Genomic DNA, 14,888 nt, shown 5'->3' with positions numbered 1-14,888 from the left:
TCACTGGGGTGGCTTTTGTGATTCCCTGGAAAATAGGGCTACTTGGAGGGTTTGGAGATGTACCCCCTGCACAGTTTTCACATGTCACATTCAACAAGTGTAAAATCTCTAGTCTGCACAGATTTGCTGCCAGCGAAAGGAAATGGTTCCCATGGCACTTATTAAATTTGTCATTGAAGCAATTCCCTTTTACTGGCCGCAGGTCAAGGCATTATAGGTCTATTGTACTTTCTGAAACAGTTCCTTATGTTTTGCTATTACATTTGCTAGCATGAGGGCAACTGGACAGCCCAGTCCAGAGAAATCCTGCTATATGCACCTTTTTCTCTGATCAACCAGCTGGAAGCTTTCCTAAATAAAAGAGGATTTGCATATTACAAGGTTTCATCACAACCAGAGGGCACCAAAAATTAGCAAAAGAACTTGTTTTTCATCTTCAGCCCTGGAACTGCTATGTAGTTTAAAAAAAGAAAAAAGAGTGAGGGCATCTGGCCATGTGCAGAAGATTTTGCCTTCACCACCACCATGGCTAACTGAAATAGGGCAAGAGTTTCCAAAAACAGCAAATGTCTTATAGGCACTGCTCAGCTCTAGCACCACCATACTTTTAAACCACATGGCTTTCCCCCAGGAATCCTGGGAACTGTAGTTTATTAAGGGTGCTGGAAATTGTAATTTTGTTGGGGTAGACTGCAGGACTAATCTTTCCACTCTGGGGACACATGGACTATTCAGTCATCATGAGAAGAGTAAGCAGATGTATACTGCCAACTGTACATTACATAAAACTCAGAACACAAAGATACATAATTTGCCATTTTAACTTCCATTTAGTCCAGATACTACATACACCACAATTAGGGCTCTAAGGAGCTCTATAAGGGCCAATGCAGTTACAATGCAAATGAAAATTCAAGTGCTCTTGGAAACTGCCTTTCCCCCCATGAGACACCTTCTAAAACTGTTTGGGGAAAATATTATTACGAAAACATGATTTCAGATGGTTGTTGCCAAGGCTTAGGCCTCTCCTGGGTCTTTCCTGGGTTGGCATTGTGCTGCTGTTTCATCCTAGGGCTTTGTAACCTTTTATATTTTTAGCACATATGAAGTACATGCAATGTTATGTCCCCCAAACTCATTGCACTGGTAGCTTTGTTGGGAAACATACGTTTTTCCCAATTTGGGAAGAATGAGCAATATTTGAATATAGCCAGTGCTCCCTCAATATAATTAGTCACCGTTTTCAGGTGTCCAAATCAATAGTTCTGTACAAAATTGAGAAAATAATGGAATTTAAGGTAAAGCGCTTTACTTACCTAATGTTTGGCATAAGCTCTGTCTCAAACTGCTGTTTTATTTTGCCCCCGTCATTTTCATATAGTGGCTAAAGCAAATAGAGGAAACTGAAGCTGCCCTCACGCAGAAGATGATTGACCTGGAAAATGAAAAGGTAAGAGAAGTATTACTTCATAGCCTTTTGGCTTGGGCAAATAGCAGGAACACGGGTGCATGTTGCGTTGGGGTCCCGTCCCCCCTCCCCGCTTGATATAAATGACTGCATGACTGGCACTGTGCATGAACATTATTTTCCCTTGAGCATGGCTTTGTAGTTGGCAAACGCATTAAATTGGCCCAGAAACTAAAGGCATGGCTCTGTAAGTGAATAAAGTCTTTCCCCCACAAAGGCACCTGCACACACCTTCTGTTTCATTCAGCACTGTGTTTCAGAACTAAGTGAAGAAAGGTTTTGCTTGTTTTTTAGAGACTGACTTCTGAGGATATTAACTGGCATTTGGGCCCGGTTGCAGTTCTTTCACTCCTTGAACATTTTTTGGTCCAAACCAAAAAACTGGATTTGCATTGTGCCAACTCTTACTGTTTTTCAGCAAGTTGATTCTGACAATTTCAATGCTGACAATATTAATGCTATTAACAGGTGCAGGAGCAGGCCCTATATCCTAAATTCAGCACTCTCATGTGGCTTTGGCAGTACAGTGGTACCTCTGGTTACATACTTAATTTGTTCCGGAGGTCCGTTCTTAACCTGAAATTGTTCTTATCCTGAAGCACCACTTTAGCTAATGGGGCCTCCCGCTGCTGCTGCGCCACCGGAGCATGATTTCTGTTCTCGTCCTGAAGCCGTGTTCTTAACCCGAGGTACTATTTCTGGGTTAGTGGAGTCTGTAACCTGAAGTATATGTAACCCGAGGTACCACTGTACTGATCATTCTCATTGCTTTCTCTACTTTCTGATTCCAAGGTTGGACAGTTCCTTATCATGTCATTGCTTGCTATACAGCAGAGTTCCTCTCCCCTGCCCTCCAATGTTTATTGTTGTTGTAGGCATCTGTCTGTCTTGAGAGAGACGATGGAGTATGCCTCTGGGGGAGAAGTCAAGCTGCTGTGTTAGCAGCACTGAAGTGAGCTCCCTGGGGTGCAAGCCTGGACAGTGTGTATGGAGGTTCTGGGCTGCCCTGGTGACAAGACCTTGGTCTCCCTGATGTGGTTCAAAGGAAAGCAAGAGCAATATGTTTGGCACCAGCTTGGCTGCAAGAGTTGCCGGAAAGAGGCATACAAGGCGCCATCCAAGCACCTTAGAGATTCCACTCCGGATTTGTCTAGGGTTTACTCCTTAACTTTTTCTTCTCCTGAAGATGTCCCACAAGGCACTGGAGGTTAGGATCAGAGTTTCCCTTCTCTCCTTCCCAGACCTCTTAGCTACTCTTTCCACAGCTGCCTGTGAGTAGTCTACAAAGTACAAATCACTTGAATTTAGTATGGATATTAGTTGATCATATCTCTTGAGATTCCAAAACAATACTACACGACCACCCTTAGTAATGCCCCACATTTGCTCTCTGAGGTGCCTTTGTGGAAACCTCCTTTAGAGCCGTGGAATGACTTCAGTATGGAATGGAAAACAAGCTAAGGCCTCTGTTCTATTCTGCTTGCAGGCTTCTTGGTACAAGGTACAAGTGAAAACCCGCTCTTTACTGCTGAATCAAAGCAAACAGCAGTCCACAGAAAATCTGAATTGCCATTTGTTCCACTTCAGCGTTAAAGAGCAAGTTTTCCTGGGGAAAGCAGCAGGGCAAAAAAAAAAAAGTGCTTGGACACAGATCATGAAAGCACAGAGCAAAAGGTAAGTGTGGGAAAGGCCTGGGAGAAGAAAGCTGTAGCTGAATGAAGCAGGGCCCAATACCTGCTCACTCACTCAGAGCTATCACCCATACTGCCCTCTGCTGCCCAGGATCTAACTGACCACCATTAAGGAAGCATACCTGTGTCACCCTTAGGTGGGGCAGTTTTGGGGGTGTGGGGGTTGTATGAAACCCTTCCACAATTTTTCTGCAGAGTTGGGTGGCCTCTGCAGATGGTAAAGCGGCCCCTTCTTCCTGCACAGCAGACACCAAGTTTAGAAACAAATAGGAAAATCTTTGTCTTTTCTTAGTGCTGAGCTGAAAGTTCTATACCCAGCACTGTTGTCTAACTGCTCCTTGGCGCATGTTATCTCGCTCTCTTTTTGGCCTTTGTGGACTAGCTAGCTATGGATACCTGATCTGCCAAGGCTTGTGACATTTTGAGTCAAGCTGATTATTATTATTATTATTACTCAGGACCTGTTCAGTAAACAGAAGGGTTATTTAGAGGAAGAACTTGACTACAGGAAACAAGCTCTGGACCAGGCTTATATGGTAGGAAATCTGTGTGTTTGCTGAAAGTAAAATTCATATGTGTACATGTATGCTGTCTATTCTGCTAAATGAAGGACCTAGATACTGCCTAGTTGAGATAGATAAAAAGGGTCAGAACTGTTTTTTAAGGTGTTTTAAGTAGCATATGCAAAGTTTAAACAGATTGCAATACTTACACCGCTTGTGGCAGAGGTTTGAAATTTCTTGTTCTCGTGTTCTTGCAATGGCAGTTCTGGCAGTTCTTACCTCCATTCTTTAAAACTATGATTGCTGGAGTTCAGCTCAAGCCAGTCACATTGATTCTAGTCCTACAGAAATCAAGTTTATTTCTAGGCTTTCCAAGTATGAGGGTAATGCTTTTCTAGAAACTCTTACAAGCTGCCAGGCAACTTTGCTCTCTCAGTTTCAGCTGCCAAACAGGTAGACAGAAGAGGCAGAGACCGATCAATTTTCACTTAAAAATGGGGGCACCAGGCTACTTTTTTGTTTGAGTTTTAACTTTATTCTAACAAGACACCACTCCGGCCTCAGACAAGCTCTGTGTGGGCCTGGTGGCAGGTTCCACTCATACAATTCGGATCCTGAGTGCAACAAGAACCCTGGTTTCAGAGAATCCTCTCCGTATACAGTGTTGACAAATATGTGTTTACGATATCACAAAAAGGCTAGCCTATGGTAGGGAATTGCAACAGGAAGAATTTCACTTGAACCAGCCGGTGGACCCTAGTGCTGGACAAAACTGTGTTTCCATTTTCTCAGGACCATTCTTCCCCCATGAAAATGGACAGTGAATTCTCCTTTATTTTCTGTGAAAAATGTATAGGAGTGTGTGGGGGGGGGGGGGAGAGAGAGATGTGGGTTGACTTACCTCCCTTGTGGGTGAAGTGTTTTAGGGCAGTATTCTTTCCATGGCCGTCTGTCACAGGAGTGGGAAAGCAGGCTCAAGGAATTTGGGCAGCTGTGGGCAGCATGAGGTGTCACTAATGGTAGTTGTCAAAGCTTCTTTGGAAGGGTTAAAAAAAGAGTAAGAAACCCACCATTGGTCACTGTATTTGGAAAGCAGGGCAAACCAACCCTACCTTCAAATTTCTTGTAAATGGGTCACCCAACTCAAAGTTTGTTAGAGTTTCTATTTATCCTTCCTCCTGTAATGGGATGGGTGTAAAGCCAGTTAAAGAAATGGCCCAGCATTAATACGAAGGTGGTGGGTGTCCCTTTTTACACTATAGTGGAAGCACAAAGCTTACTGGTCAGTCAGGATGAAATAGAGAAGCACGTGCAGTAGCATTTTGTTTGCTATCTTGCTGGCTCAGAGTACGCATTTTGTTTTTCTTTCAAAGCGAGAAACATTTGCTCCCGCTGTTTTAAAAGGCAACCAAAATGATCAAGGGGGTGGAGCAATTCCACCAATAAGGAAAGGTTACAAAGCTTGGGTGGTGATTTATCCTAGCTCTTTGCCATGCTGTTAGTTCCTAACCGTCTTTTGCTGGCCAAAAACTGAAGAATTGCATTTGTTTGATTGTAATTTAGTGGCTGATCTGTGATCATCATAATAATGATTGATTGATTGATTTAATATTATATTCTACTTTTCACCCTGCTTGGGTCTCAAAGGGACTTTGATAATAAAAATGTGCAAAAATTAAAATATAAATTAAAACTCTGAAGAATAAAACATCAGAAGAGCATTTGTGGTGCAGAGGTCTTCTGAAATAAAATCATTTGCCTTTGGGGCTGACCTTTTGCAGGGGTGGTACCTACCTTGTCTCTAATGAGAGCAAGTTCCCTAGAGTTGGGCATGCAGTATGGAAGGCACAACTGCTCATGGACATGAGTTGGGCTTCTAGTCCATGATCTTGGTGATCATTTATGAAGGAATGTGATGATAACAATACAAGAAAATCCCTGTGGGTTCTGACCAAAGGTCCATGTAGTCCAACATCTTGTTCTTACAGTAGCCAACCAGATGCCCATAGGAGGCTCTCAAAGCAGGACCTGAGCACAGCAGCACAACCACTTGTGATTCCCAGGTATGAAGGTATTACACAGACACCCTGACTTGGTAGCCTCATCCTCCATAAAAGGGTGTCACCCCTTTTTAAAGCTACCTAGGTTGGTGGCCGTTCCTGCAGCTGGTGGTAGGGAATGCCATAGTTCAACTAAGTACTATGTGAAGAACTACTGTGTTTGTTGACTCTGAACCATCCAACTTTCAGCCTTGGATTCTCTTATTATGAGAGAGGAAGAAACACTTTTCTCTATCCAGTGTCTCCACACACTGTAATTTTGTATGCCTGTATCATGCTGCCATCATTCTGTTTGCCTTTTTTCTAAGCTAAAAGCCCCAAATGTTGTAACCTTTCCTCCTATTAGAGTTCTTTCAGCCCATTAATAATTTTGGTTGCCTTTTTCTAAAACTTTTCAAGCTCTGCAATTTCCTTTTTGATGTGAGGCAACCAGAATTGTACACAGTATGCAAAGTGCAGACACATCATAAATTTGAATAATAGCATTATGATATAGTGCTGCACCATGTGAGCCCTTCACACAAGACATTTTCTGCTTGTTTACCTCATGTGGGAGCTGCTTCTCTGCTGCTGAATTGTGCCCTTATGCCCTGCAAGCTTTGCTTCTCTTGCCTTTCTGTCGTTACCGTCTTGTGTGGCTCCCTGTGTTCAAACATGAGTCTCTCTTGAATGTCATTTGCATTGCATTAGAAAATCCAGGAGCTGGAAGCCACCCTCTACAATGCTCTGCAGCAGGAGCCAGGGAAGAGAGTGAGCGAATCCCTGAATGAAGCCCAGAGGGAGGACTTGTGTGCTGCCGTGGAAAAGGTGCGGAGACAGATACTGAGGCAAAGCCGTGAATTTGACTGCCAGATTCTACATGAGCGCATGGAGTTGCTGCAGCAAGCACAGCAGGTAACCTAAAACTTTCCATGTCCCTCCTTTGACTACCACCACTTTGGAACTATTCTGCCACTTTTATTTCACCCTGCCACGTTCTAACATTTCCCTCAAAAATCCAGTTTCAGTTGGGGATCTTTAAGTTGTGCATGCTGTATTGCTGGAAAAGTGGTTCCCATGTCCCAGTTTAAAACATGCTCCGTGTGCAAGCACAAAGCTCCATTCTCGGAACCTGCAAAGTCCAAATCTGTCCTGGGTGTTAATGGCTGTAGTGCGGTATTGATAAACCAGAGGGAGAAGACACAAGAAGTGTTGGCTCTGCAGTGTTTTTAGCCAATCCATAGTTTGAAAACTATCTGAAAAAGCTCTGCACTTTAGATACCTGTCTGATTAGTGAAATAACATACCTAACCATTCTCCAGCGGAAGAGATTGGCTAAGATCTGTCTGTGATTACCACGTGATCTGACAGCTATAAATGGCAAAAATTTCACCAGGTACGATTGACTGGAGGATGGAAGGTAGTGCATGGTGAAAAGGAAGGGAGGAGATTTCAGACTGCAAGTCAATGAAATAAAAAGCTCGTGGGGCCACAGGCAGCATTCTTGTTGTTGTTTAGTCGTTTAGTCATGTCCGACTCTTCATGGACCAGAGCTTGCCAGGCACTCCTGCCTTCCACTGCCTCCTGCAGTTTGGTCAAACTCATGTTAGTAGCTTCGAGAACACTGTCCCACCATCTCGTCCTCTGTTGTTCCCTTCTCCTGGTGTCCTCCATCTTTCCCAACATCAGGGTCTTTTCCAGAGAGTCTTCTCTTCTCATGAGGTGGCCAAAGTATTGGAGTCTCAGCTTCAGGATCTGTCCTTCCAGTGAGCACTCAGCGCTGATTTCCTTAAGAATGGATAGGTTTGGTCTTCTTGCGGTCCATGGGACTTTCAAGAGTCTCCTCCAGCACCAGAATTCAAAAGCATCAATTCTTCGGCGATCAGCCTTCTTTATGGCCCAGCTCTCACTTCCATACATCACTAATGGGAAAACCATAGCTTTAACTATACGGACCTTTGTCGGCAAGGTGATGTCTCTACTTTTTAAGATGCTGTCTAGGTTTGTCATTGCTTTTCTCCCAAGAAGCAGGCGTCTTTTAATTTCATGACTGCTGTCACCATCTGCAGTGATCATGGAGGCCAAGAAAGTAAAATCTCTCACTGCCTCCATTTCTTCCCCTTCTATTTGCCAGGAGGTGATGGGACCAGTGGCCATGATCTTCGTTTTTTTGATGTTGAGCTTCAGACCATATTTTGCACTCTCCTCTTTCACCCTCATTAAGAGGTTCTTTAATTCCTCCTCACTTTCTGCCATCAAAATTGCGTCATCTGCATATCTAAGGTTGTTGATATTTCTTCCGGCAATTTTAATTCCGTCTTGGGATTCATCCAGTCCCGCCTTTTGCATGATGAATTCTGCATATATCAGTATTCTTACAGAGGTCAAATTATTTCCTGCCCTTATTCGCTGTTGGAATACAAAAGGGCTATGATATTCCATAATCAAGCCTCTGTGAGGTGTGTTTAAAACTGGAGAAAGTACAGGACGTTTGAGGGCTGCTTGCTTCTAGGTAAGAGAGCGTTCTAAATATAGGTAACAGACATTGCACAACTAACTTGGAACGTTTTTACTGCAACTCACTAATAGAGGTTCTATTCCTTCCTCCCTCCCTCTCTCTGAATGAGATGTGGCAACAACAGACACATTGCTTGTTCCCATATCTGCTCCACTCATGTCTCAAAGGAGAGACAGTATAATTGTGACAACAAAAGGGTGAGCTAAAGCCCCCCCTTTTCCACCTGGCGTCCCCTTAGGCCGTTGTTTCCATTTAGGCACCTTTCTGTCTAGCCTGAGTCACTTCTGATATCAGAGCTGGGCCTGGAGAAAGGTGTTTCAAGCGACAGAGCACAGTGTAGTAATGGAAGGAAAGAGAAAGGGCTCCGTTTCCCTAATCCATAAATCCCTTTTGTTTTAAAAATTAGACACACACCCCCCTCTTTGGATGGGGCAGACATGCAAATAACATCTGCGACTTCCTCCATCATGGTAAAACTTAGGAAAGTTTCAATAGCTGTGCTAAATGTGACCGAGAGAGAGAGAGAGAGAGAGAGAGAGAGAGAGAGAGAGAGAGAGGCTTGCTGTGTATGAAAGAAGCCAGTCTGTCAACTCTCTGGACTGTGACGAACAGCCAGTTTGCAAAACCTAGCAGTTCAACATCTTTGATTTCTAACCTCAATCTTAATTCACAGTTTCATTATATAACATTTATATAACAAATAAACGTGCCTTTTTGTCTATGCACCTTTCAGCATTTTCATTAACAGTGGCACCACTTCAATTGTTTTGAAAGCAGAATTCCTTACCGTTGTGAGCTGCAAGATATTTCTCATTCTTGCGATGCTGACTTTTCGTATTCCAGACCATGTGTTTAGTTGCAGGATGAGGTTGTTTGAAAGAGCTCTTCCTTAGGCATATCTTGTAAATCATACTGAACCTTTCAAAGGTTTTCAAGCTGAGTTTATAAGCAGCTTAGGGAGTCCTTTTGAACCTGCCTTGTGCTAAAATTACCACATTGTTTTCATGGATTTGTTAATGAAAGTAAATCCAATAAGAATTACGTGAGTCACAAGAGCTACTAAGCTGCTTGATAAACCTCCAGTTTTGTATTATAGTAGTTCGGACAACATCCAGAAAGTGCTTCAGCAAAATAAATTAATGGTGCCAATCAGCTAAATGGTGCCCATGCCAGATCAATTTTACAGGATGTAAAATTGTGGGTAGACGCCACCCTCAAAAGTGACATTGAAGGTCCTTGTCAAGGTCACATATCACTGCACCGCACATATGAATCGGTTGGACTACTTTTTGGGAAACTGTTGTAGCTCCAAAAGTAATGAACTTACATTTGGATATGCTATGCAACAAAATGAAGGCAAGAAGCTTAGAAACAGACTCCAACCACTGTAGGTAAACTCAAACATGAACACCTTTATTTAAGTATAATAGAAAGGGAGCCCTGCTTACTCTGTGGCCTCCAGGTACACACTGGCTTTCTCCTTCCACTCATCTTCACAGGAATTAATACATTGCCCTGTTTCATTTTAGCTCCAGTATTATCCCTTCCCCCTTTGGGATCTGTTTCAGATTTAAAAGTCCATCTGCTGTGGTGGCCTCACTTCCCAACCACTCCTGGTTCATTAGGATGATGGTGGAGATTCCAGCTCACCAGGTCTCTATGGTTCTTCCTCCTTTGGTTGTCTCTGTGGTGATGATCGGATCTCCTCATTGTCAGACAGTGGCCTTTGCTGTAGCTCCATTTCATGGAACTCTTGGGGATTATTTCTATAGGATCTTGTCAAATGGAAGTTATCCTTCTAAACAGACTTTCAGCTACTGTCCTACACTCAAGACAGCCTCTCACACCCCCTTCGGTACCCAAACCTGCACAACATCCTTGCAGTGCTTCCAGTTGGGTCTTACAATCTGTTAGTTGTTGCCACCGCCCCCCTTTTTGATCACATTCAACTCTAGAAACAAGGGGGGGGAAACAGGGAATAGCCAATCAGTTGTTAAACCCTGGGATCCTGGACCAGCACACTTCCAGTCGATCCCTTGACTTTATGGTTGATATAACTTTCCTCACATCTTCACATGCTCTTAGTCCCAACAAGTTCATCCAGCACATAAACAATTTTTTTTATTTCCTTGCTTTTACTCCGCAAAATAGTTCTGAACATTCCACGATTGCTACTCAGATTTTAGTCAGATTTTAAGAGGCTCTTCTTGAACTTTAATTTAAATAGAGTTAATGGGATTGCTGAACCTGCAAAACATACCTTTGCAAATTGTCCCTTTTTATTGCAATATAGCATACAGAATCTTTAGCTGGGCCGTTTTCTTTTCTGTTTTCTCTTCCCTTTGCGCTACAGGCATCTGTCCTCTTGACTCAGAGTGTTAACTTTTTAGACTATTTCCATGGGCAGTTTCTGTTGCAACCTTCTTTGTTCCTTTTGCTTCTGGCTTCTATCTACTTCATGGGCACTGCTGCCCCCTGGGTACCCTGTTGCTGTCCCTTGACCCTCTCCCCTTGACCCACTGCATTGACTTATTTTTGCAAAATCTAAGTGGTCTTGGTACTTCATATCCATATTTAATGATCAACATAGTAAATTTTATGGAAAGGAGACCAACGATAACAAACCAGATAAACTAAAGGAGTGACCAAGGGTAAAAGAGGAGGAAATTAAAGAGATAATTAATAGTTTGAAACCAGACAAATCACCAGGGCTAGATGGTCTATCAATAGAATTATTTAAGACATTAATAGATTGGTGGGCAGAACCCCTAGCTCAACTTTTTACACTGGACTTCTCCGCGACCCTTCCCCTCTGCAGGGAGGTGGGACAGATTGGGATGGTCTGCCTCTGCTGCTTAATGGATCCAAATGGTTTCCAGAGAGTGGTAGGGGATGTTTTATCCCATGTTGATGGCCTTTCAGCTGATTCCCTGGTGGCCCGCTGGAATGCCTCTCCAATCTTCCAATCACTTTGTCATATTTCTTCAGATGATCTTGACTCGGCTCAAGTGAGAGCAGAATTTCGTCTACTTGGTCTCGCATTAAGTACGTCAGGGTGTTTACTCCTCTTCAGGTATATTATTTCATCCTGAGACTGTTATGAGGCACTAAAATCTGCACTACCATCTAGGCCACTCCCCTAGTGTTGAAAATATAAATGGCTTAAGAGACTGGACATTAAAAGAAGCTGTGGCAGAGATCACCTTCTGAATTTGGCAGATTGGAATAATCCCAAATTCTTTGGTTATTTCATTTAATTTTCCTTCTACTAAAGCTGTTGATTTCAGGAATCCACTGAGCTGCCATCCTTAGAAACAGACTCCAGGCACTTCAGGCAAACTCAAACATGAACAGCTTTATTTGGGAATGATAGGGAGCTCTGCTTAGCCTTCAGGTCTGCACTGGCTTCCTCCTCCCTCTCGCCTCCATGGGACCCAGGAACTAACCGACTACACAGTTTCTAGAGTGGCTTCTTTTTTGAAATGTTTTTTTCTAAGACCTCAAAAGCTTCTGCTGTGATTTTGCCTACGCTTTGGTCAAACCTCAGTGGAAGAGCAACAGGGAAAAGGTGTCATGTTTTGGTCCAGTGTGTTAGGTTTAGAAGGTTCTTGTGTTCATCTTTTGAATTCCAGTACAGAGCTTTGAAGCAGATCTCAAATCTTTTCAGGTGGTTGGTTGCTCTGATTTAGGGATAGCCAACCTGGTGCCCCGTCCAAATGTTGCAGGGCTCCCAAGTCCCATCATCCCTGGCCATTGGCCCTGCTGGCTGGGGCAGATGGGAACTGGAGCCCAGGCACATCTAGGGCACCATGGTAGCAGCCCCTGCTCTCGAGTGTGTGAAAGATGGATATTGTTTGACTACCTATAGGAAATGCCTTTTTACCTTTTTACCTTTTACCTAACCCCTGTTTATTCCAGAGAATTCGAGAGCTAGAAGAGAAAATTGAACTTCAGAAGCGGCAGCTCAAAGAAATTGAGGAAAAGGTAGTTTATTCTCAAACCAATCAATACTGTAAATTCTGGACTTCTCAGTATTTCTTTTTAGCTTCAGATTTTAATCAATTTTGAAAAAATGCACATTGTCATTAGAATTCTTCTAAGTCCAGGTAACTCGCATCTTACGTGAGGGTTATGTTCCTGGCTATCACACGTATACACAAAATCACGTAAATCCAGAACAACTTTAAAAAAACTGTTTAAAAATGCTGCACATACTTGTCTTCCTCCTTCTCTCCCTTGCTGGATGATGTTTCAGTGGATAATATGAGGACAAGAGGGAGTTGAGGAGGTTAAGATCAGTATCCATCATGTTAATAACAACGATCATGATTTTATTATTTATACCCTGCCCATCTGGCTGGGTTTTCCCAAATCATTCAGAAGAAGGTGAGCTTTGTGTAAGCAGCAGGTGAAGCAGCAAATTATACCTTGATCCAGAGGCTGGATGAGAGAGAAGGGGAGAGAGAGACAGCCTCTTCTTTGCTGTGTGCAAAGGGGTGTCCAGGAACATTGTCCCCAAGCAGCAACACTCTAAACCAGGGGTCAGCCAACTTTTGCAGCAGGAGGCCGGTCCACTGTCCCTCAGACCTTGTGGGGGGCCGGACTATATTTTTTGGGGGGCGGAATGAACGAATTCCTATGCCCCACAAATAACCCAGAGATGCATTTTAAATAAAAGGACACATTCTACTCATGTAAAAACATGCTGATTCCCGGACCGTCCGTGGGCCGGATTTAGAAGGCGATTGGGCCAGATCTGTCCCCACAGGCCTTAGTTTGCCTACCCATGGTTTAAACTCCAGGTGTTTCTCGTTGAGAGAACATCTCACCTCTGGAATGAATAACTTGTGGAACCAGCCCAGAATTGTTACTCTAGTCACCTTGGCCTCTTTGCTGGAGTGCCAATACTGCACACAGGACAGGAGGGAGATAATTGTCCTTCCCTTTTCGGGCATGTGGGTGATCACCTTTGCTTGCTGCCACAGCACTACAGATCTCCTTCACCACAGATCTCCTTCTCAGACACCTTGATGGCATGGATGCTGGATTCATTCTGGCCATATTTGCATGCCACGACGCCCACGCCAGCCCTCAAGCAGTCCAGCACAGCCTCCTTCTCTTCCAGCGTGGGAACCACTCTCTGCTTCTTTGGTTTTTCAGTAGCTGATGCTGAGGCCCTGCATTTTGGGGCCATTCTGCAGTCTCTCCAACCAACTCCTCCACAACTTTCTCCTGCCTCCTCCAATCTATCTCCAGCCACCGCCAAAACTCCCTGCTACCTCCTCCACTCTCTGCCCACACTCCACCGACTCTCCAATTACGCCCAACCACTCTCTCAATAGCTGATGGGATTGCTGGCCATTTCCCTCCCCCCGCTCTCCCGCCTCCTTTCCCCACATGTGTGACATTCATTTAATTATTTTTGGTGGTCCATGTAAAGCTGCAATTGTGCAAATATAATGAGCATAAATGCGAGTTACCTGTAATGTGGTAGAAGTAGGACATCAACAATCCTGTCATAGATAAAATAGGTGGATCAGGAAGAACTAGAACTTGCATTGCACGCTTTTTGCAAAGCAGCTCTTCTGTATGGGACAAAGAAGCCGTTCTGTATGGGGCAAGATGGTGCAACAACACACAGGTCTTAGACCCCCCACACATAAGGCACACCTAAGAGACTGCAGTGTTAGAATGGACAGATTTATCTAGTTCCATTCTGTGGGATTTGCCAGCATTGAATATTTAGGAATGTGAATGTTGCTAGGAAATTGCTAACATTGTCATCAATGGATTCATTTCTCCTGATTCATGAAAACATATGGAAATTATGAAAAGCAGTATAGTATGGCCCACTGCATTTTTAAAAATAGTGTTCTAGCAATCTGAGGTTTGATACCGCTGAATCAATATTGCATATCTTACATCTTTTTTCTTCTTTTTCTTCTTTTCTTTTTGACCTTACTTTATAGTTTTTGTTTCTTTTTCTGTTTTTCTCATTAGCATTCATCCTGTGGTCTTGATGAATCTACAGCGAGAGGATATATGGTTGGTATTATTATTTTCTTTTACAAAGCTAATTTGTTGTTAGATTTTGTTAATCTTTGAAGATCTCCTTTTGGGAATGTCCATAAAAGGCTGAAATATGAAATAAAAATGACCAGACTCTAGATCTTCAATGCTATCCATAAATTCTGTACTAAAAGTTTGAGAACGCAACTGAATTGGTTCATAACATGTATCCCTTTGTAACTCCTTTAAGAGAGAACCCTTTTATAGGAGAAAATTACTTTTCAGAGGAGATTCGTATTTTTAACCCCTGTGGGTCTTGCTTAGCTTTGTTCAAGCTCTGGTCACCTTTACTTCAGCATGCAGGTGAGCTAAGAATCTCTGCTGGGGCAAAAGTCTGATGCAGGAGTCAAGTGAAGGAACCCTGGGAAGCCAGACAATTTTGCTGGATAATAAGAGTCTAGCCTGCTCAAGAGTGAGACAGCTCTTAAAAATACAAACACACAAACACAAAAAAGCTTTCTACATGGTGCCAGATTTTTTTAACGGCTCCATGCCGATCTGCATTTGCCTCTTAAGTAATGTGTGTGCTGCCACATTGATAAGAAATCAGTGCTGTGTTTGTCGTGGCTTAGCTTACACAAGGTAATTCTCACAATTAGT

The 14,888-nt window shown here is 43.2% G+C and overlaps 1 protein-coding gene across 6 annotated transcripts in view; it reads left to right on the top strand.

The window, feature by feature from the left end:
• The window catches only part of JAKMIP1 (janus kinase and microtubule interacting protein 1), an 80,473-nt gene that overhangs the window by 64,053 nt on the left and 1,532 nt on the right, over positions 1–14,888 (top strand). For 2 of the 6 annotated variants that reach the window (XM_083630282.1, XM_083630280.1), the window contains 5 exons: positions 1,382–1,450; positions 3,618–3,695; positions 6,413–6,616; positions 12,138–12,203; positions 14,220–14,264. In XM_083630282.1, coding sequence (XP_083486408.1) covers positions 1,382–1,450; positions 3,618–3,695; positions 6,413–6,616; positions 12,138–12,203; positions 14,220–14,264 — 462 coding nt within the window. Of the gene's footprint in view, positions 1–1,381; positions 1,451–3,617; positions 3,696–5,650; positions 5,726–6,412; positions 6,617–12,137; positions 12,204–14,188; positions 14,265–14,888 lie in introns of those variants that run through there. The other 4 variants (XM_083630281.1, XR_014551956.1, XM_083630284.1 and 1 more) reach the window with 4 other exon arrangements.

The sequence above is a fragment of the Podarcis filfolensis genome (assembly GCF_964270895.1).
Source record: "Podarcis filfolensis genome assembly, chromosome: 9".
NCBI classification, from domain to species: domain Eukaryota; kingdom Metazoa; phylum Chordata; class Lepidosauria; order Squamata; family Lacertidae; genus Podarcis; species Podarcis filfolensis.
This window is presented reverse-complemented; position numbering and strand designations above follow the sequence as displayed.